Below are 23,040 nucleotides of genomic sequence, written 5' to 3' on the forward strand. Positions count from 1 at the left end.
AAACTTTCAATAAAGACCAGTAAATAGAAACAATAAGACAGATTAATGAATAGGAACAATAAAAGCAGTGTCAATAATTGCAATTTATACATGGCATTTAAGTTCACAGCTACAAAATGTTGTTATTATTATTATTATTATTAATATTATTATTCATTTAATTTAAAGTGTAGCATTGGTAGTTGACCAACTCTGTGAGTCAGTGCCTGCTGCTGAAAGCACAATTGTCTGTCTCATTTAGGATTTAAAGTGCTGCAAGACTAAACACAGTGCAATGTTTTCCACTATACAAATCTGACTGCATTATGTCATGTGGATTAGGTTGCCCAATAGTTAATGCGGATTTAAAGAAAAAAAACAATGTGTTGCTGTCATGCCTAAGGAAAGAACAGCTGAGTGCTCAGCAAAGGGAAAGGATTTTTGTGTTTACTGGTGCAAGTTGGTTTCCCAATGTTTTATTAAGCCTAATGTTGAGGCATTTTACAGAGATTATACACTCACTCAGTCAGTCACTCAGTCCAACTCTGGAGCACCTAAATCCATAAACTGGGACACATTTCACTCAGCGGTTTGATTCTACAGAAACAACCAAAACTTTGGACTGTTGTTAGATTTCTTCTTTAATTCCAAACGTACTTAAAATTGTCACATTTTAGAATTTTTTTGTGGTGCACTGCCACTTTGTCCTTTCATATTTTGTCACTTCAACAACATTCAGTTTTCAAGAAGACAGCGGACCTTACTGCATTGAACACTTTATGCCACAATGGATGAAATCACTCGCTTGTTTGGCACCGTGGGACGCGTTCGCTCTGACAGCCTTTCCAGCAATGCCACGCAGTCTACAGGCAGCAAACTGGTTTTGCGCCATCGGCTCAACCAGCTGATGACGTGCATGGACGACGTGGACCCCAAAAACGAGCTGCATGAGGACATGGTCAAGACTCTGGATAAAGCCATCCTCTTCTGTGGCAAGAGCGCCAACAAGCCAAAAAAAAACAGTTTCAGGTGGAAAAAAAAAGTCACCTCTTCGCTTTTCTTTTCTGTGTGTACTGAAACTAGAAAGATAGTTTAGGTTTTTTTATTCAGCTCTGTACTCTTTTCTCTTTAACATGCTTTAACTTTTTTCTGCTGTTTTTTCAAAGAACTGGCCATTGAAATACACTTTTCATTTTTCCTAATTGAAACCCTCCAGGGGAACTTTGTCCTTTTGGTTTCTGTCGTACATGTTACTGTCGTAGCTGAGCAAAGAAAATTCAATCACATGAATGTTGCAAGTTTGGTCGAAAGGATGAGTTGTCTCATTATCCATTTTAACAGTAGCAGCCTGATTTGCCTATGGTAGTATCACCGTGTTTATACTGTCACGGCTTTTACACTCAAATGATGTGCTCATCTTTGATTTTTGCCTCACTGAATGAAGTCAGTTTGTCAAAGTACAGTTCTGTTTTATTTTGTGTTGTGGTGCAGCTGGATGCTTTTCAGTCTTATAGTGATCCTGTATATTTTGAAGGTAAATTGTCATACCCAATAGCTTGTTCAGTTCTAAAAATTGATGTCCATTTATTATGGAATATGTATATATTTTTGGATGCGAGTGCTGCACAAATGACTAATTTTCCATCTTCCGTGCCTGCAGGCTACACATGGTGACGTGGAACGTGGCCACAGCTGATCCTCCCGATGATATGACCTTGCTTCTCCATCTGAATTCCCCAAAGAGACCAGACCTCTACGTTATTGGGTAAGTGGTGCATGGAATGTGAATTGATTGTTGGGGTCTGTGTTTTGTGTATATAACAGGAAGAGTGACTGACAATTAACACCTTGTGTGTAATAGTTTGCAGGAGGTGTACTCAGGGCCATTGAGGTTTGTGTCGGACACTATATTTGATGACCCGTGGAGTAACCAGTTAATGGCCACCTTAGCACCACGGAAATACATTAAGGTACAAATCTTCCTAAAACACCCTGATACACATTCAAGGTGACACTCATTTTCAGGTAAACAAGAACAGATAAATCTAAAAAGTGTCTGTTTTTCCCCCTTGTAATAAGTGTAACTCCTTGATAGCTTTTATTTGTAATATAATGTTGCACTGTATTTACTTTGTGTGTGTGTGTGTGTGTTTCAGGTGTCATCCATCAGAATGCAGGGTCTGCTGCTGCTCTTCTTCTCCAAACTGAAGCATGTCCCCTTCATCAGAGACATTCAGGCCACATACACACGCACAGGCATTTATGGTTACTGGGTGAGAAACACACACACACACATACACACACACGACTCCGCTGATTTGGCATTGTACTTGTGTTATTCTGTCCGACTCACAATGGGCAATTAAAAAAGCAAAAAAAGAGATTGAAATAGATGCAGCAGCATTCTTTTTCCTTTTTTAAATCTAGTGTTTTCATTGCCCAAACTACAACTCAACCACAAACAGTTCTCAAAATTGGGGGTGTAATCCTAGTGGTAGCCAATTCAATTCAGTTCAATTCAATTCCATTCAATTTTATTTATAGTATCAATGGATAACAAGAGTTATCTCAAGACACTTTACAGAGTAGGTCTAGACCACACTAGACCACATAATTAACCATGACCCAACAGTTCTAGTAGTTCCCCCCAGAGCAAGCAACAGTGCGACAGTGGCGAGGAAAAACTTCCTTTTAGGAAGAATCCTCGGACAGACCCAGGTGCTTAGTAGGCGGTTGCTGACGGGCTGGTTGGGGTTGAAATAGATAGTGGCAATAACAGTCACAATTAAAGACAATGAAAAAGTGACTAAAAAAATAAAATAGTAGTTTGTTGTAGTTTGTGGCTTAGTAGGGCACTGTGCTGCATTACAAGGCACAGTAGAGTGTAGCAGGATGTGGCAGGGCATCGCAGGACGTGTAGCAGGACCACAGTGACAGCTGCAACCATGATTTTGGAGCCTCCCTGTATAGCCTCTAGTCTTAAATAGAGATGAGGAGTAGTCTGTAGAGGTCTGTTAAGCTCACTTCTTTCTAATTCCACATCCCCAGATTCTTTTTCTTTTTTAAACTTGTCTTCAGCCCCAACTGACGCTGACTCACATTGTATCACTTGAGGACATTCATCAGACTTAACACAGCGTCCTCTGGAGGGCTTTACACAATTATTTTCTTTACATATGCGGTAATACTCCCCAACACTAGTAACCATACTAATGTGTAAAATTGGGGGATGGGATGAAAAAAAGCACACATTCCTCTTGGGTCACTTTATTAACCAAACTACAGAAACAGAATTAAAAGTTTGACTTGACTACGTTTTTTTCCCCTCCAAAATGTCCAGTAAAGCATTTGTCGCACTTGTCAGAAGTTGATAATTTTGTCTTTTGTTTCTGTCTGAGTTGTTAAAGCAGGAACAGGAACAGTGTAGAGTAGTTTGGCCGAATTTGTGGTTCCTCTGTTTCTTATCTCTTCCTGCTTTTCTCTCAGGGTAACAAAGGCGGCGTGTCTGTCCGTCTGTCTTTCTATGGCCACATGCTCTGTTTCCTCAACTGTCACTTGGCTGCACACATGAAGTACGCCACAGAGAGAGTGGATGAGTTTGAGTACATCATGGATACGCAGACCTTTGACTGCAAAAAGGCTTCAAGAATTGTTGATCACAGGTGAGTAGATACACAAAATAAAAACTCCAGCTTACCCAAACAGATGTTTTGAAAATATGACAGATCTTAAAGAAGATCTTTAAGCTTCATTTATCTCACAGTCTCTGCACCAGGTCAGTTTGCTTTGTATAAAATTGGTGCAGTCACCCATTCTTTGATATTTCTCATTTCAACTCATCAACTGCTTTCTCTTGTTGTCCATCCTCCCTTCTCTGCCCCTCTCTTGGTCCAGGCTGGTGTTCTGGTTTGGAGATCTCAACTTCCGAATTCAGGACCATGGCATGCACTTTCTCCGCTCCTGTATCAATAATCAAACCTACAACCTGCTGTGGAGCAAAGACCAGGTTTGACACTTCCAGAACCATTCAGCTGTTTACAGCATAATCAACTCCTGAAAAGTTCATAGGGATCACAGTACAACACTTGAATGATCTGTGCATGAGCAGCCAGAATATTACTAGTCATGCTTTGATTCTGTATTTGTAATTTGGGAGTTAGTAACAGCATGAAATGTGTGCTATGTTGTTCTCAGTTGACCATGATGAAGAAGAACGAACAGATGCTCCAGGAGTTTGAGGAAGGGCCTCTGGACTTTCAACCCACATACAAGTTTGACTTAAACTCCGATACTTATGACAGCAGGTAACTGTTTGAGTTAAATCATCATAATCAGTCCTAATTAATCATAATCATAATGTAAAATTGTTTCTTTTATTTCTAGTACTTGCCTCTTAATTATGGTGATTTGAATATGTTGCATCTGTGCCTTTTTCAACTTCACAGGCTCTACAGGACATGGTTTGGCTTTAAGTAAGAGTTCAAAACACAGTTGCGTCCACATCTCCCTTAGTATATAATGTCACCCCTTTTCGAATTCACCTAACTGCACTACAGTATGTGTACACATGCTATTGTTCAATTATGCTAACAGTAGTGTCCTCCTTTTCAATGCATACAGTAAGTCTTGACCAATTTTCAAAGGCTTAATGAAGATCCTCTTCATCTGTAACACACTGCAAATGAAACAAACCAGCAGGTGGAACTGAAAGTCTTTTCAAGACAAATGTCAGATTGTCTGTGCAGAGAAAAGACTGAAATGCTTGTTTATTTTGCAGAATGTTATCAGAGCTCATAGACCTGTTGTTTTGGGGGCCACTACTATTGCTGTTAAAGGTACCCTGTGGAGTTTTTGACCACTAGTAGAACTATTGTACGATATTTTTATGACTTAAAAACTCCAAAAGGTACTTCTAAATAGCAAAATAATAGTAGTCCATATTAACCTGCCTTTAACCTACAGTGTGTATTACCATCTTACTGCTTTCAAAGCTTGTTTAAATAAAAGGCTGTGTCCCAGAACAGCTGCTGCGGAACAGTTAACATGCATGGCCAGAAATAGATGTTTTGGTAACATGGCAGCTATGACTGTGGATAATTCAATACGTGTGTGTTAGATCCATTAATCACCCAGACACGCTACAGCCTATGATGAAGGTGGCTAGTAGACAACAGCTACTGTGTGGTCTGTAAAAATCTGTGTAAATCATGTCAAATGAACTATTCCAAAGATCGAAGTGTAATACGCAGCCGTATCCTGTATTATGAAAATGCAAATTGTAGCTTCCCTAACATACTAGTAAATACATTTTAAGTCATGTAATATTAGACCTCTCATTTCAAAATCTAAGTTCAAAATATAGTTTAACACTTGAAAACTCTGTGTCTGAAGAACCTTAGAAACTCAAGAGAATCACACATTTTGAATCTGTTAGACATAATATATCATACATTGGCATTAACTGTATCCATCTATTAAATTCCATGGCACAAAATAGCAGCTTGTACAGTGAAATGTAATACTTTCATATTTACATAGACAAACTGTACCTTTTACTTGTTATATTTGATGTACTGTATATACAGGTCCACTAAGGCCCACAGTACTTGCAATTTGTTTGACACCTTGCCTGAGATATTGTTACACAGTGAAATTACAGTACTTAACACCCAGCAGCTTACTGTATGATTATTTGAGTGGTCAGACTGTAGCATGGTTCTCGAACTCTAAATTGCTGCCCACGTCTCGTTTTTTTTTTTTTTTGATGATTCTAGCAGGTCTGATGTTGTGATCACTGAAGGCTGGCTCTAGAGCTTTGAGGCAAAACTAAAAATGCAGAGCCAGGAAAATGGCTACTTCTCTTAAAAAACAATGACCACAAAATAGGTATAAGAGTAAATGGGATCGCTGTAATTCAAATACATAACAGAAAAAAACAGCTCAACAAATGGAATATTTCTTTGTTCATTGTGAAAAATATTTAGTTAACTGTTCCCATAAACCGCTGCCACACCTTCTTTGTTGACTTAAAATAACTTCCGTTGACATAGACAACTTACTAACTCTCCTCTCAAACAGAAATGTGCTAACATGATATAACATGATGTCGGGCTGAATAATATAGTGAAAAAAAATGGCAATTCCCCCACCCCCAGTTATGCACCCTTGATTCTTTCTTGTTATAAAGAGTTGTCTTTGTCTCCTAACTAAAGCCCTCCTTTCTACTCTGTGTCCGTTAACACAGCGGCAAGAAGCGTAAACCTGCCTGGACCGACAGGATTCTGTGGCGGCTACGACCCAGGGCCCCACCCTCTGACGAGCAAGATAAAAACAGGGTTGGACCGGATGCGAAGAAGGTTGGGCACCCGGAAGAGGATGAGGAGTACCCGCTGAAGATCAGGCAGGACTTGTACACCAGCAACATGGAGTACGGCATCAGTGACCACAAACCTGTCATCAGTGTCTTCACACTGGAGGTGAGAAAGTGAAACACAGTAAAGCAAGCAGTTGGCTGGATTATATATTTAATGAGGGGTCAAATTCTTGTTTTGTTTTGAGAACAAATCCCAAAAAAGACTAAAACCAACAATAAATCAGCCTTTAGATAACCTATTTTTGTGTGTATCTATTGGCTGATTTTATTGCTCTGTGCCACAGAGCTCCCTTGTCCAAAAACTATTAAACACATCAATGAGCCACATTGTTGCTGGCTGACATGTTCCTTCATTACAGTAAACACACGCTGTAGCTTATCTTTAAGCAATTCACAGTCCCCAACAAAAACACATAATTTCTTATTTTTGAGAAACATTATACAAACTTAAGGGTTCAGGGCCACTTTTTCCTCCCTTTCCTGTCTACAGAGGTCATGTCTATTAAAGGCTAAAATGGCCAAAAATGATCTTAAAAATAAATAAACAAACAAACAAACAGTGTCCATCACATATTTTCACCAGAGAGCACTTGCAAGCTGATTTCTCAAATGTATAATGTCCCGTATGTATCTTAGTAAAAAAAAAAGAAGAAACAAACAAATCTGAGCCTCCCATATTAAGACTGTACTAATACTATCTGTTGCGATTTGATTTTCCCAACTATCGCTATCTGTATCAGCCTCAAAGATCCAGTATTGGTCGGGCTTCAACTACATCTGATGGGGTGAGAACAAAAGCAGTCAGATGATCAGACAGGGTGTTTAAAAGCTACCAGTTTAGCCAGATCATCTAAACCGAGTTTGCACATCTGAATGTTTGGAATAATCACTTGCACAACCACTGTTTTTCTGTGCAAGGGAAACCATCAACTACAGTAAGTACTGTAGGTCAAAGTAAACCTGGAAGTGGGTCTAACGGATGGATGTCGCAATGGACAGGGTAATAATATGTATTAACTTTGGCTAACCTGGGGATTTGTTTCAAACTGATTTGATTGTCTGACTGCTCCTGTTTATTTTCCATATCATATTTTTTTAGGAATGTCACGTCCGTTTACAAATCTTTCACTAGGTCGTTATTCCTTGGCCTATGCTACACCTTTCCATTAACTTTTGTCAAATGGTGGCCTGTAGTTTTTCGGTAATCCTGCTGACAAACCAACAAAGATAATAACAGGATTGAACAGGAAGTATTCTTTTAAATATCTACAATTACATTGACATATTCATCTGTGTATCATTTACCTTAAAAAGGCAAGGTGAGTTAACATGTAGGTTTATTTCTCCACCTATCCAGCTGAGGAAGATGTACGAGACTCCTCTGGTGCGTCTGCAGGCAGAGGGCGACTGGAGCGCAGACATTGATGCAATGGTTCTGTACAGCCCTCTGCAGCCGTTCCCCTCCAGTACATGGGACTGGATCGGACTCTATAAGGTTGTCTTAACAACAACCGTTTACCACTGGCAATTTAAATGTGATATTTCAGTATGACAATCTTGAATGTGTGAATTTGATTCAGGTTGGATTCACCTGTGTGTCGGACTACATCACCTACACGTGGGTCAAAGACGACGAAGTGGCCTTCAATGAAGAAGTCATACAGGTAATAATTTGTGCCCCCATGAATAAGACTATATCTTAAGAAAAAGTATTAGAACTAGAACTGCACGCAGTTTCAACGGGGTCCAAGCCTCCCCGCGCCAGTCGTCCCCAGTGACCCGGGAAGTGTGCCAATCACTACCCCACTGTGAGGACCCCCTCAGGAGTGGGCCTAAATGGTGTCCGTCAAATTTTGTAAAATTTGGATGAGCGGTTTATGAGAAATACACTTGTTTTGTATTTGTAGCGCCCCCTAGTGGCCAATGTTTGTCAAATTTGTTACAGAATCTCAAGGGGTCATAGCAAGTAATATTGTAAAGTTTGGCTTTGATAGCATTTATGTTGGCCGAGATATGGCAAAGACAATGTTTTCATAGCTACCTACAAAAATTTGTTTGCACGTAATATGCGCAATTCTTATTCTGTAAATAATCTTTATGCAACTTTTTGTCAGGTCGGTCTGGAGATGCTATGTGCCAAGTTTCGTGCAGATCCATTGCACGGTCTCGGAGGAGTTCGAAAAAGTTGGTTTTCGATAAATCGCGATTTTTCACGCATAAAAGTCTAGGCGGAAATGGGCGTGGCCCACATCACGAGATTCATTAGGATCCAGGGAACCCGTGGATGTAAGGTTTTTAAATTTCCAATGTACGGTTTGGGAGTTATAGGGCTAAACGTGTTTTTCTCTGCTATAGCGCCACCTAGTGGTAGAAGTGGGTCAATGTTTTTGGTTGAGGTCTTTGCGGACTTTCGGACCAGTCCTGAAAATGGCGCGTCGCCACCATGTACGGTTTAGGCTGCAGCACCAGTTTTATGGGGAGAAGAATAATGGAGGAAAAGAAGAAGAAGAAGAAGAAGAAGAAACCCTACGAAAACAATAGGGTTCCACAGCCCTGCTGTGTAAAACCGCGTATCGAATTGCAAATACTGCGGTGCACGCATCCTCGGGCTTGGACCCCTAATAAAACCAACTGATGATATAATAAAAGATGCATAAATAGAACAAAAGTCTCTCTGTTTTTGTAGGTATATGTTAGTAAAGAGGAAATCCCTGTGCGGGGAGGAGACTGTTTGCTGTGCTACTACAGTAGTAATCTGCGGTGCATTATTGGAATCAGTGAACCATTCAAGGTAAGTATTAAGCACGTAATGTACTGTGTACCAAGAGTACTCCACAAATAGCCATGCATTTTCTCATCCATCCTATTTGACAACTTAAAACTGATTTAATTGGTCAGAATAAATGTTCCTGGGCATGTAAGTAAGCACCAGTCTGACCTGCTGCTCTCTCTCGTAGGTCCATGAGTCCAAGGTAGCCACTGAGGAGGGCTTGTTGCCTGAGAAGATCAATGGACTTGACAAAACCATAGCGAGCGAAAACTTTTTGAACTGATCTATCAGTGCGGGATGATGTAGAAATGGACCTGGATTGTTGTTGGATCGTTTCCTAACTTGTCACAAAAGGTGCCGATTAGGAATTGTTTCCTGTTAATGCTGTTACACATGCCCACTGACTTCTCTAACACTGCCGGTGTGGCCATTAGTTACTTAAATTTATCTTTTCTCCCACTGGTCTCTGGGGTCACATTTTTTATATGTTGACCAGAATGGAAGGTCTGACTGAAATCAAGCAAAGCAGAAGCTATGAGCAATCCTTCATCAACTGACTTAAAACCTGAGAATGTTAGCGTAGAACAAAGAAATGCCGGCTTTGTGTCCCGGCTTAAAGCTTAATAAAATGACTAAGTTACTATACTGTGTACAAGATTGCTGTATAAGATATGATGAAGTTATTTGATTGGATGTTATGCGTTTGGTTAATGAGGAATTTGGTTGCTAGGTTAGACATATTGATAAAACAGAAGGTGAAGTATGTTCTGTACAGGCCTGCTGCTTTGTGTGATCAATCCTGTGCGTCAGTTGATGAAAGGAAGCGCTCCTTTCAAAGCTGTGTTTTAGAAAATCCAAATATTTGTCTCCATGTTTTAATGCTGGATTTCATGCTCTTAAGCTGGAACACTGAATATTTGAGTCTGGCTAGTTTGGAAGGGTGAAAACACCCTAGCCAAAATTCACCGGACTGCTACGGTTATAACAAGAAAAAGGGAATTGCAAAACTAACAAAGCTCATTGGCCATTTTTAGTTTTTACATTAATTTGTTGTCATTTTGCAGCGAAATGATTTACGCTCAAATTTCATTTTCCTTCCTTTCTTTTCTCTGTACAAATGAAATGTACGAGAGTCTGGTGTGTGTGTGTGTGTGTGTCAGACTACTTGTGGCTCATTTTCAACTTGCAGTCCCATTAGCCCACCTGCACTTTGCAGTTGTTGAAACAATATTCATTCCCTTTCAATTCAAAACTGATATCACAGCAAAATGGAGAAAGATATTTTGCACTGTTTATTGTTAATGTATAAGTATTTATAGGTTGTCTTGCTATAAGTGTGTAAATAAAGAATATAATTAGTTTTTTCCCTTCAAAAACAATATGGTTTCAGCAAGTGCCTTTGAAATGATTGTGGCTTTATATTTAGCATACTGTACTATGCTGCTCAGTGTTATTCATCAGGTTATTTATCATAACACTCGCGTGGTTTTCATTGCCTCTTGCTGATCCTCTTGATTATAAATAATGCTGTTATAAACTTTCACCAACACAAAAATGTAATGTTACTGGCTTGCTGGAATTAATTATATTAGCTAATTTATGTTGGTCTGGTTTTTTACTAAAAAGTGACCTATTTTCTGAAATAGTAATGAAATGTAATGTACTGTAACAAATTCCTAGCTTTGCAAATGAAAATAAATAACTTACTTAATTCTTTGTTATTACTATTCTATTCTCGTTCATACAATTTAATTGCATTCATTGTATCATTGTCATTAGGTGTATAATTCTAAAGTTTAGTGCCATCAAACAGTGAAACGTGATTGACGGCAATTCCAGGAAAACGGACCGTATCCACCCATAAGGTTATTTGTTGCCATAGTCACCATTTGTTAAATTACATTTGACCTCAAGCGAGAGAACACATCAAAACAAGGTATGGTACTTTTGTTTTTTGCAGTAATTTGTTTTGGGGTGAGGTTATAGCCATGGAAATAGAACTGGAATTTTGTTATATGTTGCATCCTCTGCATGTGCATTTCTACATTTCCTCACTGTAGCCAACAAAATATGTATAGCAAATATGAATGTCTACAACGTTCAGGGATTACTCCCAATATTGCAGTTTTGGGATTATTTTGTAACGAAACATAAACAGTCTAATTCCATGACCCACATACCTTTAAATATCTGTTATTACCCCATTGGTGTTCTTTCCATGTACTTGCAAGTGTAATGGTATGGACTTCTCAGAACATGGCTTATTTTTCACAAGCAGTTTTGTGTCATAGTTATAGTGTGATATTATTTTCTATAAGGTTAAAATAGAGGTTGACCCTGCTGACCTTAGTTTGTATTTAGCAAAAGGAACATCACAAAGTTATCAAGCATGCCAAGTTTACTTAGATACAGAGTATTATATTCGGAAACCACTTCCTCTTTATGCACACTAAGAAAGTAAAGGTCAATAAAACTAAAAACAAAATGTAAACATTAAGAAATGATATGAACAACCGAAAGTACATTTTAACAGCCCAAGTACTTGTCTTTTATCCTTAATGAAACATTGATCAAAGCTGTGAAGCAGCTCATCCATTCCGAGGAGCTCCCTCTTTATTTCAAGTAAATGTGGATTTGGCACTTCACCTAAAAACACAGAAGAAGAAGGTGAAACCGCTTGTAATAGGAACTTTTTTAAACAATGTAAATACAAAATGTGTGAGGCGGGAATGTTACCGCATGCCAACGTAGTGTGATGAGGGGCAAGGCCAGATGACAGTGGGGGCAGGTGCTAATCTGGTCTGGGTCACCTCCATCACCCTGGGGACCTTTGCTGGGTCTGTTTGACGGAAAGGTTGACTTATGGGTCCTGCTTAGCCAAGGAGTGGCCCCCTGGCTGAAGAAATCATCCTCACTCTCTGCCTCTTCATCGTCCAACCTGGTTGCTAGAACACACTCCAGCTGGTTTGTTGGGGACAAAGATATTACTTCAATGACTGCTTGTTGAAAAATGCTGTACAGTGGATTTGGGCTTGAAGCGAGACTATGGGAGAAGTATGGAAGCCCTTATTGTTTTATCAACTGTGTTAATGACTTATGAACATGTGAAAAAAAAAAAGCCAGGATAAAGTTACTTTTCATCTTGATAACATTGCAAGATGTTTTTAATGCTCTCCATAAAGTATGGTTAGCGTCAGGAATTGTTCCCATATTATTTGAAATGCTTGAAAAGATGTATACCTCATGTTCCTCTATATCCTCAGCTGGAAATGATGCCATGCAGCTCTTACAAGTCACTGATATATTAGCTTTAAAAAATAGAAAACAGACATGGTCATAGTTAAAGAAAAAAACAATTTTGTAAGTTAATTGGTGTTTGTGCTGAAGCCTCAAACGTCCCCTTACTCTTGTTTGGTGGCGGTTTGCTGGTAGTTTGAGGAGGACCTGTGCCATTGTTAGTAACTGAGCAGGTCAAGCCGTGCTTGGGCTGGTCCCTCAGGGTGACATAGCGGCCGCAGTCCCTGCAGAGCTCAGTGCGACTACCACAGACCAGACAATGTTCAGCCAGCTCCTTCCACGGCAGCTCCAACTCGCAGAACTGACAGCTCTGCAGACGCTCCACACACTCATCAGACTGGGAGACGGAGCAGAGAGGAGTCACACTGATAAATAGGAGTTACTACAGATCTGATGTCAGACAGTGTTACTCTTTTTGGAGGCTCTCCTTTGCTTGAATAAGTGTTGGTTTTGTTTTGATTGTTGTTTGTAGTTTAATTAGTAGCCTACAAATTTATTGTTCAATTATTCCCCTTTATGTCCAACATAGGCTGATCAGCCAGTGTAATTGTTCCCTTTCTTTCATGTTTGTTAGGCCAGGGCAGTTGTATGTTAATTTGCTCTGTTAAGTACTTTAGTTACATTGGCCTCTTTTATGGGCCATGAACGTATGCGTATGAACGTTCATATGCGTTCATATGCTTATACGTATGAACGTATTGCTTTTGTTGTTTAGTAATTCTTGCTATTTTTGGGTAATTACAACTTTTAGGAACTTACTTGTGACTTTATGTGCCTTACTGCTTTGTTTCTCACAGTTGAAAGTGGAAATGAAATGATGAACTTCCTCCAGAATAATTATCAATCCTTAAAACCCCTCATAAGAGACCAATTTTAAAAAAGTATGTTTAAAACCGAAGCAACAGTGACCTTCCACATATCCTAACTTTTAGTCCCTAGTGTGTCTCACTGGATCCTACAGTTCCAATAATACAATAAGATCATTAGAGATGTTTCCTATACTGTACAATACTATACTAGCTCATGTCCAGCCAAATAGCAGCAACAATACCAATGGACTTACCTCATGATCCGATAGGTGACAACGTTCCATCTTCTGGTTACACTTGGAGCATCTCACCTGCAAACAAACAGTGTTGTTAATGTAACAGAACATGCACCAGTGTGTGTGTGTGTGTGTGTGTGTGTGTGTGTGTGTGTGTGTGTGTGTGTGTGTGTGTGTGTGTGTGTGTGTGTACCTGTGTGTGCTGTTCCTCTCTGTGTTGGGTCAGTTGCTCTCTGGGAACTGGTTCATCACAGTCAGGACAGAGACATAAGAAGCGGCTGCAGTGTGTTTCATGTAGAGCAAAGTTGGCTTTTGCGACTTCCTTGTGGCTTAAAGAGAAGAGAGGGTCATATTCTGTCTGTCATGTCAAGGTATAAAAAGCTATAGAAATCTTATTGTGTCCTTAAGGGATTATTTATTATTCTGATATATCTAGATTCAATCCCCCTCCCCACCCCCATAATATTCAAACAATCCCTTATGGTTACTGGCTGATATGAGTGTAGCCTATTTCATTTTTTTTCCCAGTTTTGCTCAACTCAATGCTTGATTAATCTGTTGAATATTTTCACGATTAATTGATTAGTTGTTTGGTCTTTAAAATGTTAGAAAATAGTGAAAAATGTGGATCAGTGTTTCCCAAAGCCCAAGATGACGTCCTCAAATGTCTTGTTTTGTCCACAACACAAAGATATTCAGTTTACTGTCACAGGGGAGGGAAGAAACTATAGAAGATATTCACGTTTAAGAAGCGGGACTCAAAGAATGTTTTCTTTTGTCTTAAAACATTACTCAAACCGACTAATCGGTTATCAAAATAGTCGATTTAATTGATTAATCTTTGCAGCTCTATTGTCAATATTTATTTCAACTGGATTATGTACGCCAAGAACTACGCATGTGCAAAATTTTGTCCACAATTATTATGATTATTAATATTATTATTAATAATATTAATAATAATAATAATTGTTGTAATACAAGTTGTTACATTATGCATTGACTGTGAAATGCACTGCTGACTCACTGAATTATTGATTTGGTGTTGTTATTGGATTTAAAAGCCGAATCAGTTAACACTAGTAATTCAAACACTTTTAAGAAGACTATCAACAAGAGGTGTCCCTCTGGCAAATTATCTTTCATCTTCAAAACAAAAGTCGCAAAACTGAACTGTTTGTACCCATTGTACAATGAAATGTAGTCATGCTACTGTTGTGTGTCCACTGTGGTAACATGTTCCCTGTTGCCGTGGCCCACAGTAGCCTACGCCTAATACAGAAAGTGAAAGGCAAACTATGTATTCTCCTCGGGCTGTAGCCTAACCTCCTAGGTACTTCTGTCTAATGAAATCACTTTGTGGAAAACTCCATTAACACAATTTACAAGTTCACATGACATCCTTGACACAGCCTTGACATCAGATATTCACAATATGCTACGATGAATGTCAGTTCGGATTTCCAAATTCTTACAAATATTGGTTAATGGTATTCAATTCAATTCAATTCAATTCAATTCAATTCAATTCAATTTATATAGCGCCAAATCACAACAAAAGTTATCGCGCAGCGCTTTTCATAAAAGAGCAGGTCTAGACCGTACTCTGTTATGTTATTTACAGAAACCAATTATGCACCAAGCAGGACTCTCTCCCACTGCTCACTACCCGTGAGGTGTTTGTTGAAATACAGTCGACTGTACTATTTATGTCATATGATTCGGACGATCGTCCAAATCATATGACATAAATAGTATTCTAATAAGTTGACTAGAACTAAAAGTAAACTCTCACCATTGGCCGCAGGTGCGTGTTTCCTCTTTGTTATCCATCGACAAAAATCCTTGAATAATTATCCACTGAGAGCTAAACTTTCATGACTTGACACATTAGGTCTCATATCAGCAGAACCGAAAGCGAAACCGTTTCGTTGTTTCAGCACTTGTTGTTATTTATGCATCTGCCACATGATGGCGCCAGAGGTCTAATGTGATTGCCACGATTGTGTCAGTTCAGTTTATTGTTAGGTTGATTGTGACTGCAGCACAGAATCATATCTGTAGACATATCACATCGTGTAAATAGTGTTTCTCTCAATATCTCAATATTCTGAAAAAATTCGGAACATAATTAAGATGAAGTCTCTTGAACTTAAATTGGGATATTGCAAATAACCTATTATCCTTGGGTTTGAGCTATATTATAAGATGATCATAATATCTTTAAGAACCCCTGCAGACATGACAGCACGGGGGGAAAGCTGAATTAAGGAGTTAATTAATTACCATACTTACTACTAGCCTGCTACTTTTGATGGGTCCAGCGAAATGGAGAAAAAGAAGAGGATGAATCAATGTTGGAGCAGAGGTCAGTGGTGCGTTATTATTCCTCTATTTTTCTTGCCAAGACTCAAGATGGTTGAGTTAGTGAACGGAGCTGTTTCCATTCTCTACCTCATATTACCTCATATTCTCTACCTTCAAGTTAATATAATTAGCAAACACTTCAAATCCAAACAAGTGATAGGTTAGGCTACTTTTTCACATCTTTACCTCCACAACTTAGATCAACTCCAATTTATCTTCATCTTTAACTCGGGTATCGCAGAAAAAAAGGACTTTTCATCAGTATTTACATGTTCATTATAATGCCACATCCTGTCATATCCAGTAATTATAGTATTTTCCATCATAAACTAACATAGAAAGGCCTATTTCACCCATAGACTTTATAATAATAATACAAACAAATATTATACAGTCTATGATTTCAACTTAATCAAGTGTTGATTGGATATTTCCGATAGTTATGAATGCAGCAAAAAAAAAAGAAAAAGAAAAAAAAAATTGGAGGAAGGAAGAACAACGCGTCACTATGGAGACAGATGCCGGAAGTAGCGACTGTTATGGTGAGCTCTACTGTGTCTATGGGTCTTAATTTGACTATAAATCAGAATTAAGTGAAAAACAACAACTTGTGAGAGTATTTAGCGTGGCGCTGTATAGTACTGAAGTTTTATTTTGCTCGTGTCATGTTGCTTTAGTCTCGTGGTAGAGAGTGGAAACACACTGCTGCACTGGTTTCTTTGCGCGCCTTTCTTTTTATTCAAAGTAAAAATGTCCCGAAAAGCTATCGACGTGTCAGCTATATTTCGGGTCTTAACGTCACTTTGATTTGACGACATTTAGCTACTGTATCCGTAGTGGTTTATAAGTTATTCTGGCAGATAAAACCCAACTTGTTTACGCAACAAATGCCAACCGTGGTAAAGTTGGTTTTGTATTGGACGTTGGTTATTCGACACATCCGAAAGATCGATTATTCGGCATCCATCCATGTCAAAACACTTTTGGTGAACTCAGCTGACTCCCCTATGCATTATACAAAGCTTGTTTAAAAAAAAAAAATCCTTTGATTTTATAGATTTTTGATCATGTTAACAAATACTTTAAATATATTATGTAGCTTGATTCAACATATAATGAAAAGAATTCCTTTATGCAGCCACATGGATCTTAAACCTTTAAATAAAAAACAAACTGATTAACGCAGAAAGATATCCTTCATTATGGCACAAGGCCTCTTTTGACAGAGAAACCACTTTTTGTTACAAATATTAAAAAATGATTTTTTTTTCTGAGTCTGTTACACAAAGAGGCATCTTATTCTCAGAACATGTTCATTTTAATAATTTCGAGTAACAGTGGGTAGGTAAGTACCTGTGGTGAACCAAGTTGCTGAATACACTTGTGTCAGAGGCAGACTTGTGCTTTCTTGCTATTTTATCTGAAAAGTTAAGTGGGTGATTCCTCTTAAATAGTTTAGTTAGCAATACAGCTGATGATTTAAAAAAATAAAAAAAATAAATTCCCTAATTTATCTTAATATGGTTGTATACTTGTCTTTTTCCCTTAAACCGGAACATTATTCAGTGCATAAACTGTTTTTAAGACACATTTTAATGACATACGTACGGCTTGTGTCTTGAAAACATAAGTGTTCTTAAAAAATAGTAGTATATTCAAACTGGAGGACAGTTTCAGGAATTTCTTTATGGATTTATTAAATATGCCCGTGAAACCTTGAACAAGACATGAGGTTGCAAAAGTTGCAAAAGTTGAACACATCATCAAGGACAACTCGAAACCCCGGCTCTGATCTGTTTGACCTGTTACCTTCAGGAAAGCGCTACAGGTGCATCAGTGCAAGGACTAACAGACTCAAGAACAGTTTCTTCCCAAAAGCCATATCCACTCTGAACCCCGGACTTTCTTCTTCCCACCTACTGTGCGATAATTAATATATAATACTTTAGAAGACACTAAAATCCTGTGTAATTTCATTGCTGTACAATATTTAAATATGTATTACTCGACAACAGGGAATTCTGTGTAATTTCATTACTGTGCAACATTTAATATTTAATACTTGTGATACACCAATATCTGTGCAATTTCATAACAGTGTAATATTATTTTTGTAATGCGTATACAAATTTAATTTTAAAATGTATCTTTCTTACTATTTTATGTACATGTGTATTATGACAATAATGGTATTCTATTCTATTCTAAATAATATAACTACTTTTAAATTAGAAAAAAATATGTTTACATAAAAAATATTTATAAACTCAAAGGATGTTTTTTTTGAAAATATAGTGTATACATAATATAGTATGTGTAGGGGAGTTAGCTGAGTTCACCAGAAGTGTTTTGACGTAGGTCAAAGGGCAAGCCTGATGCCCAACATCCAATATAAAACCAACTTTACCAGGTCAAATGCCAGTTACAGTTTGTGTAAGTTTAAACCGACTACAATTTTTAAAATGTCTTCAAAGATGTGTTCAATTTGCCATGAGTAAGACCACAATAAAATAGTTGCATATGAAAGTATTTTTGTTTGTTAATGTCACTATAACGTTACGCTGGAACGTACTGTATGTCTTAGTGGTGTGTTTTGCTGTAATTTGGTTTAGCTCTATGCACAACGTTATATTATGCATAGGCTACTGTAGAATGAGGCAATAAATATTTAAACACTTCTGTTTTGCCATTTATCTCAATAAAGACCTTTTAACATTTTCCAGGAAGTTTGAAAAGTAATCATGGCTAGAGTTTAAGAGTGGGCACCTACAAGGGCTGTGTGACCTCACCCACCCCCACCTGCAACCAGGAATGTCCCGCTCAGCCGTCCTGGCCCTTAATGTTGGGGCCCAGGCCCCAGAGGCTCTGTCCCTACTGCACCAGCGCCTGTTGTTGGCTGAGGAGGAGGCCGAAGCTCTTATTCAAGACATGGGGGCTCTGGGGATTTCAAGGGACCAAATCTTGGGATCTGCACAGAGAACAGATGCTACTCAGCACCCTGGAAGTCCTCTGAAGATGCGTCAGGTCCTTGGGGATGAAGGCATGCTGCGGCAGCAGTGTGACTCTCTAGTGAGCCGGGTGTGTCGCATGGAAAGTCTACTACAGACCCTCAAACTCACCATCTTCCGCCTAGAGACTGAGAGAGAGCTGGATCCCTCTCACACAGGTAATGTCTGTTATGTAATGTAAAAACATTACTAATTGCATTGGTACAGTGGCAGCTACAATCAGGATCCAGCTATGCAGTGGAATATAAACAAAAGCAAAGATGGGGGACACTTTTTTTTAAAGGTTATCTTTTTGGTTATTTTTAGACCTTTATTTCCACAGGACAGATGAAGACATGAAAGGGGAAAGAAATGGGGAATGACATGCAGCAAAGGGACGCAGAACCGAGTCAAACCCGTGCCTGCTGCGTTGAGGAGCAAACCTTGATATATGAGTGCCTGCTCTACCAACTGAGCCAACCTGGCAACAAGATGGGGGATACCTAAACATTAAACGCAAACTTAAACACAACTAGGGCCAATACCGCTACCGATACCAATACTGTGATTTTGATACCGATTCTTAAACAATACTTTTTTTGATACCAATTTAATACAACAACAAAGATTACAACACTAAACATTGCGCCACAAATCCCTTTATTTATTTTTCCGCTCCTTCTACATGAGGCCCGTCTCCCCGAGTTTTTGCTGCCTGCCTCTGCAACGTGTAACGTTAGCCAATCACAAACATTAATAGATCTTGGTAGAAGCGTGCTTCATGCTTATTGGCTCACTGGCACTGATGAGTTTGTGGTATTGAAATTGAGTATTGAATGACTAGGCATTTTTCGAATGTCGATACTTTAGAGGCAATTTGGTCGGTGCCTAAAAAGTATTGAATTCGGTACCTTTCCCTAAGCACAATAAATGACTATATCACTAGAATTACATACTGTATATTAAGTAGAAAAAAAATAAATCTGTGGAAAAAATGTTTGAGAGTTGTGGGTACGTTTTTATTACGTTATTTTCTGTCGGCTAATGTTCCTGGTGCAGTTGATCTGAAGCAGCAGCTGGCAGCGCTGCAGCAGGAGAGTCAGGAGGACCATGAGGCCTCCAGGAGGGAGGCGATGAAGCTCAGGGACCGACTTCAGCAGGCTAACAAGGAAAGAGACGAGGCTCGCAGAGAGGTGCAGATGCTGGGGGAGACCCTGGAGGTAGCCACTGCCACCAAGGTGATACTATAATTCCTTTTGGGTCTTATTTTTGTAAACTACTCACCATTTTCATTTTAGAGATGAATTTATACATCAAGATGGAATACTTATTGTAATTATCACCTTTTGTTTTTACTTCCAATTGAAAGATTGATGTTTCACTCCCAGTGGGTCCCTTTGCCTTCATAATAATGCTGTTGTGTAAAAGGTTGTGAAAGGAATGGTGGCCAAAACTATCAGTCAATGGATAGATTTGCCTCTACTGTGTTTTGGAACACAAGTTAGTTAGTGAAGTTTAGACGTGATGGTAGGCTAATTTCTAACCTTTTGTTTTTTTAGACAGAGCCAGGTTAGCTTTTCCCCCTGTTTCCTGTCACACTTGAAGAAAACTAATTCTGACTCAACATTCTCAAAATGAAGTATTTCTTTAACCATTTGATGGATGATGGAGCTGTGGACCGCATTTTAAGTCACAAAAATGCAACTAGTTTTGCAAACATTCTTGGCTCAGTTTTTGTGGTGTCATGATGTCATGATGTAGAAGAAAGGATGAAAAGGCAATAGTACAAAAATTGTTTTTTTAAATGTTAGTTCCACCAGTTTTTCCTGAGAGATTTTAGTGCAGAAAATACAAGTGGTGTGCTTTGTCATTGTTAATAATACAATTTGTCTTTTCCTCCAGATGGATCTGGCTTTGGCTGCCAAGGAGCTGAAGATTGTCAAATTAGAGATGAGTCAGAAACTGGTAGAGGTGAGATACTAATCATTTTCATTTATTTTGGCCCTTTTATCCCCAATCCCCCACTGACAAACCTTTATGTTATAAGTCCTGAATAACTGAAAATAAACCATCTCAACAAAACTTCCCTCTGGTCAGATGAAAGAGCAGATGAGACAGGAGTCAGCCCGCTCTGATGAAGCCATGATATCTCACCGCAAGCTTCTCCAGCGTGTTGAAGAGATGGAGGGAGTGCTGGTGATGGAGAGGAGACAGGTACATTGTAAGAGAGCCCACAGAGTAATTAGAATGTGTAAACAGCAGCTGACATGTTGTCTTCCTTTGGCCCCCCAGGCTCTGCTGCTGCGGTCGGAGTGCCAGGTCTTGCAAGTGCAGGTCCAGACCAGCCGGCAGCAACTGGAAGAAGAAAAAGACAGAGGCAGGCAGCTGGAGGAACACTGTCAGGAACTCAAAGAACAGACAGGTTAGGAGTGTCAAGGGATACAAAACTAATCTGCTGTTGCTGTGCTACAACCATCACAGAATGCTGCTGTAAGGCTTTCCAGGAAAAGAAAGGTTACAAATTACAGTATATTTTACTAGCTGTCAGTTAGCTGTCAGTGTAGAGTAGATTCTCTATTTTTTTGGTAACCTACATCGTATTGCATGGTCAGGTCAGTAGTTCTAAGCTCCATTCTGATAGCTGTAGAAATGCACCACATCAACCTGAATCATAACGTGGGCTAAGGCTAGGCTAGAAAACAGTGAGAAATGCCTATCACAATTTCTCAGAGCCATCTTCAACGTTGCTTGTTACGTCCAATCAACTGCTAAACATCAAATGTCCAAAACTCAAAGATTTTGAATTTACAATAAAATAAGACAGAGAAGAGAAGAAAAGTCTCACATTTGACAGTCTGGAACTAGAGGATATTTGGCATTTACATTGGAAAACATTACTTAATGAATTGATTATTTTTCTGACAACTCATTGATTAATGGATGTTGAATTTCATTTTTCTGTTTAATTTTCACAGCTATGAAGGACTCCCTTGTGTCTGAGCTGAAAACCGAACTGAAAGTAAGTAGACAGAGACAAACTCTCCAGTAAAGTGTCATCTGTTATATCTGTATTTCTGTTGGTGAATATTGTATGTTTGTGATGTTAAGTAGTGCTGCGGGACTCCAGAATCTAAAATGCTGGTGTAAATCTGAGCACTTCTTAGGAGTTTGACCACTGCATTTCAGCACCTCTCCAATATGTATGTGTGTGTGTGTGTGTGTGTGTATATACACACAATAAACAGACCCTAAATAAGCAGATGCAGCTCAGCAGCTTTTCTCTTCCTCCTCTCTGTCTTTCAGTCTGAGAGGAGTCGTGTGGTCAAGCAACTGCAAGAGCGAGACCTGCAGATGGAGGCAGCCAGACGCCTGCAGCTGGAGCTGTGAGTGTAACACTCAACAGTAACAGATTTTTTCCCCACAATATGTTATTGTCGTAATCATGATATAAACATAGCAGGAAAAATGAACAACGGAAATAGTCTTTGTAAGTGTTAAAAATGCAGATTTATTATTACAAGACTCACATAAGCAAGGTTTTGTGTGTCCTGTCTGAATGAATATTCTGTGAAATATTTTTGACAGGGTGGGAAGATTAACTAAAATTAATATCTGCATAACAATAGGAGTATTTCCTATTATTGATATTCATCAGGATATGTCAGTAATATGCTTTTTCTTGGTGGTCTGATTTGCATTTTTTTTAAAGTTGTTGTTTAGTTTGAACAACAGAGGGTGCAGCTTTACTGATTTTTTGCTTTGTATTACTGAGTTTTGGTTTGCTCTTCTTGGATAATTCTTGTTCCCAGCCATGTCTGTCCTAAAACTGGAAAAAAATGCTTTTTTTCAAAGAAATCAAAAATCGATTAAAAGAAAATATGACATTGTTCGGTAACACTTTACTTGACAATATCGCCATAACCGTGACGTGACACTGTCATACCTATGATATGACACTGTCATGGACGTGTCATAAACCTTATAAACAAGTCATAAACGTTTTTGACTTCTGTCATTAAGTGTCATTCTGTTTTCGTCATGACAAGTTGACATTGTTTGGGTTGTCTTGATTATGACAACTTGACTTTAATCAAAGTGACATTACCAGAAGTTGTCTTTGTCATGACAAGTTGACATTAAATTAGTTTGGGATGTCTTTGTTATGACAACTTGACATTAACCAGGATGACATTACAAGAGGATGTCTTTGTCATGACAACTT

At 38.7% G+C, this 23,040-nt stretch overlaps 3 protein-coding genes across 7 annotated transcripts in view; 2 read left to right on the top strand and 1 right to left on the bottom strand.

The window, feature by feature from the left end:
• Window positions 1-23,040, top strand: part of inpp5ka (inositol polyphosphate-5-phosphatase Ka) — a 33,339-nt gene that overhangs the window by 1,871 nt on the left and 8,428 nt on the right. For 2 of the 5 annotated variants that reach the window (XM_032507123.1, XM_032507127.1), the window contains exons 3-14: window positions 1,640-1,744; window positions 1,841-1,949; window positions 2,136-2,252; window positions 3,466-3,641; window positions 3,874-3,985; window positions 4,174-4,283; window positions 4,425-4,451; window positions 6,224-6,455; window positions 7,710-7,847; window positions 7,933-8,016; window positions 9,039-9,143; window positions 9,310-10,364. In XM_032507123.1, coding sequence (XP_032363014.1) covers window positions 1,640-1,744; window positions 1,841-1,949; window positions 2,136-2,252; window positions 3,466-3,641; window positions 3,874-3,985; window positions 4,174-4,283; window positions 4,425-4,451; window positions 6,224-6,455; window positions 7,710-7,847; window positions 7,933-8,016; window positions 9,039-9,143; window positions 9,310-9,405 — 1,411 coding nt within the window. In that variant the 3' untranslated portion in view covers window positions 9,406-10,364. Of the gene's footprint in view, window positions 1-403; window positions 1,009-1,639; window positions 1,745-1,840; window positions 1,950-2,135; window positions 2,253-3,465; window positions 3,642-3,873; window positions 3,986-4,173; window positions 4,284-4,424; window positions 4,452-6,223; window positions 6,456-7,709; window positions 7,848-7,932; window positions 8,017-9,038; window positions 9,144-9,309; window positions 10,365-23,040 lie in introns of those variants that run through there. The other 3 variants (XR_004328259.1, XM_032507107.1, XM_032507119.1) reach the window with 3 other exon arrangements.
• On the bottom strand, window positions 10,495-15,421 carry xaf1 (XIAP associated factor 1). Its single transcript, XM_032507141.1, has 7 exons — window positions 15,260-15,421; window positions 13,658-13,793; window positions 13,483-13,539; window positions 12,528-12,756; window positions 12,363-12,430; window positions 11,859-12,083; window positions 10,495-11,768 (listed from the first exon to the last, which is right to left on the bottom strand). The coding sequence occupies exons 1-7, from the start codon at window positions 15,295-15,297 to the stop codon at window positions 11,736-11,738; spliced, it is 786 nt and encodes a 261-aa protein (XP_032363032.1). The 5' UTR covers window positions 15,298-15,421; the 3' UTR covers window positions 10,495-11,735.
• Window positions 16,333-23,040, top strand: part of ccdc150 (coiled-coil domain containing 150) — a 14,594-nt gene continuing 7,886 nt past the window's right edge. The window contains exons 1-8 of the mRNA XM_032507096.1: window positions 16,333-16,373; window positions 18,555-18,997; window positions 19,878-20,056; window positions 20,721-20,789; window positions 20,916-21,032; window positions 21,111-21,240; window positions 21,794-21,837; window positions 22,122-22,201. Of these exons, the coding sequence (XP_032362987.1) occupies window positions 18,643-18,997; window positions 19,878-20,056; window positions 20,721-20,789; window positions 20,916-21,032; window positions 21,111-21,240; window positions 21,794-21,837; window positions 22,122-22,201 (974 nt within the window). The 5' untranslated portion in view covers window positions 16,333-16,373; window positions 18,555-18,642. The remainder of the gene's footprint in view (window positions 16,374-18,554; window positions 18,998-19,877; window positions 20,057-20,720; window positions 20,790-20,915; window positions 21,033-21,110; window positions 21,241-21,793; window positions 21,838-22,121; window positions 22,202-23,040) is intronic.

This window comes from Etheostoma spectabile, chromosome 3 (assembly GCF_008692095.1).
Source record: "Etheostoma spectabile isolate EspeVRDwgs_2016 chromosome 3, UIUC_Espe_1.0, whole genome shotgun sequence".
NCBI classification, from domain to species: domain Eukaryota; kingdom Metazoa; phylum Chordata; class Actinopteri; order Perciformes; family Percidae; genus Etheostoma; species Etheostoma spectabile.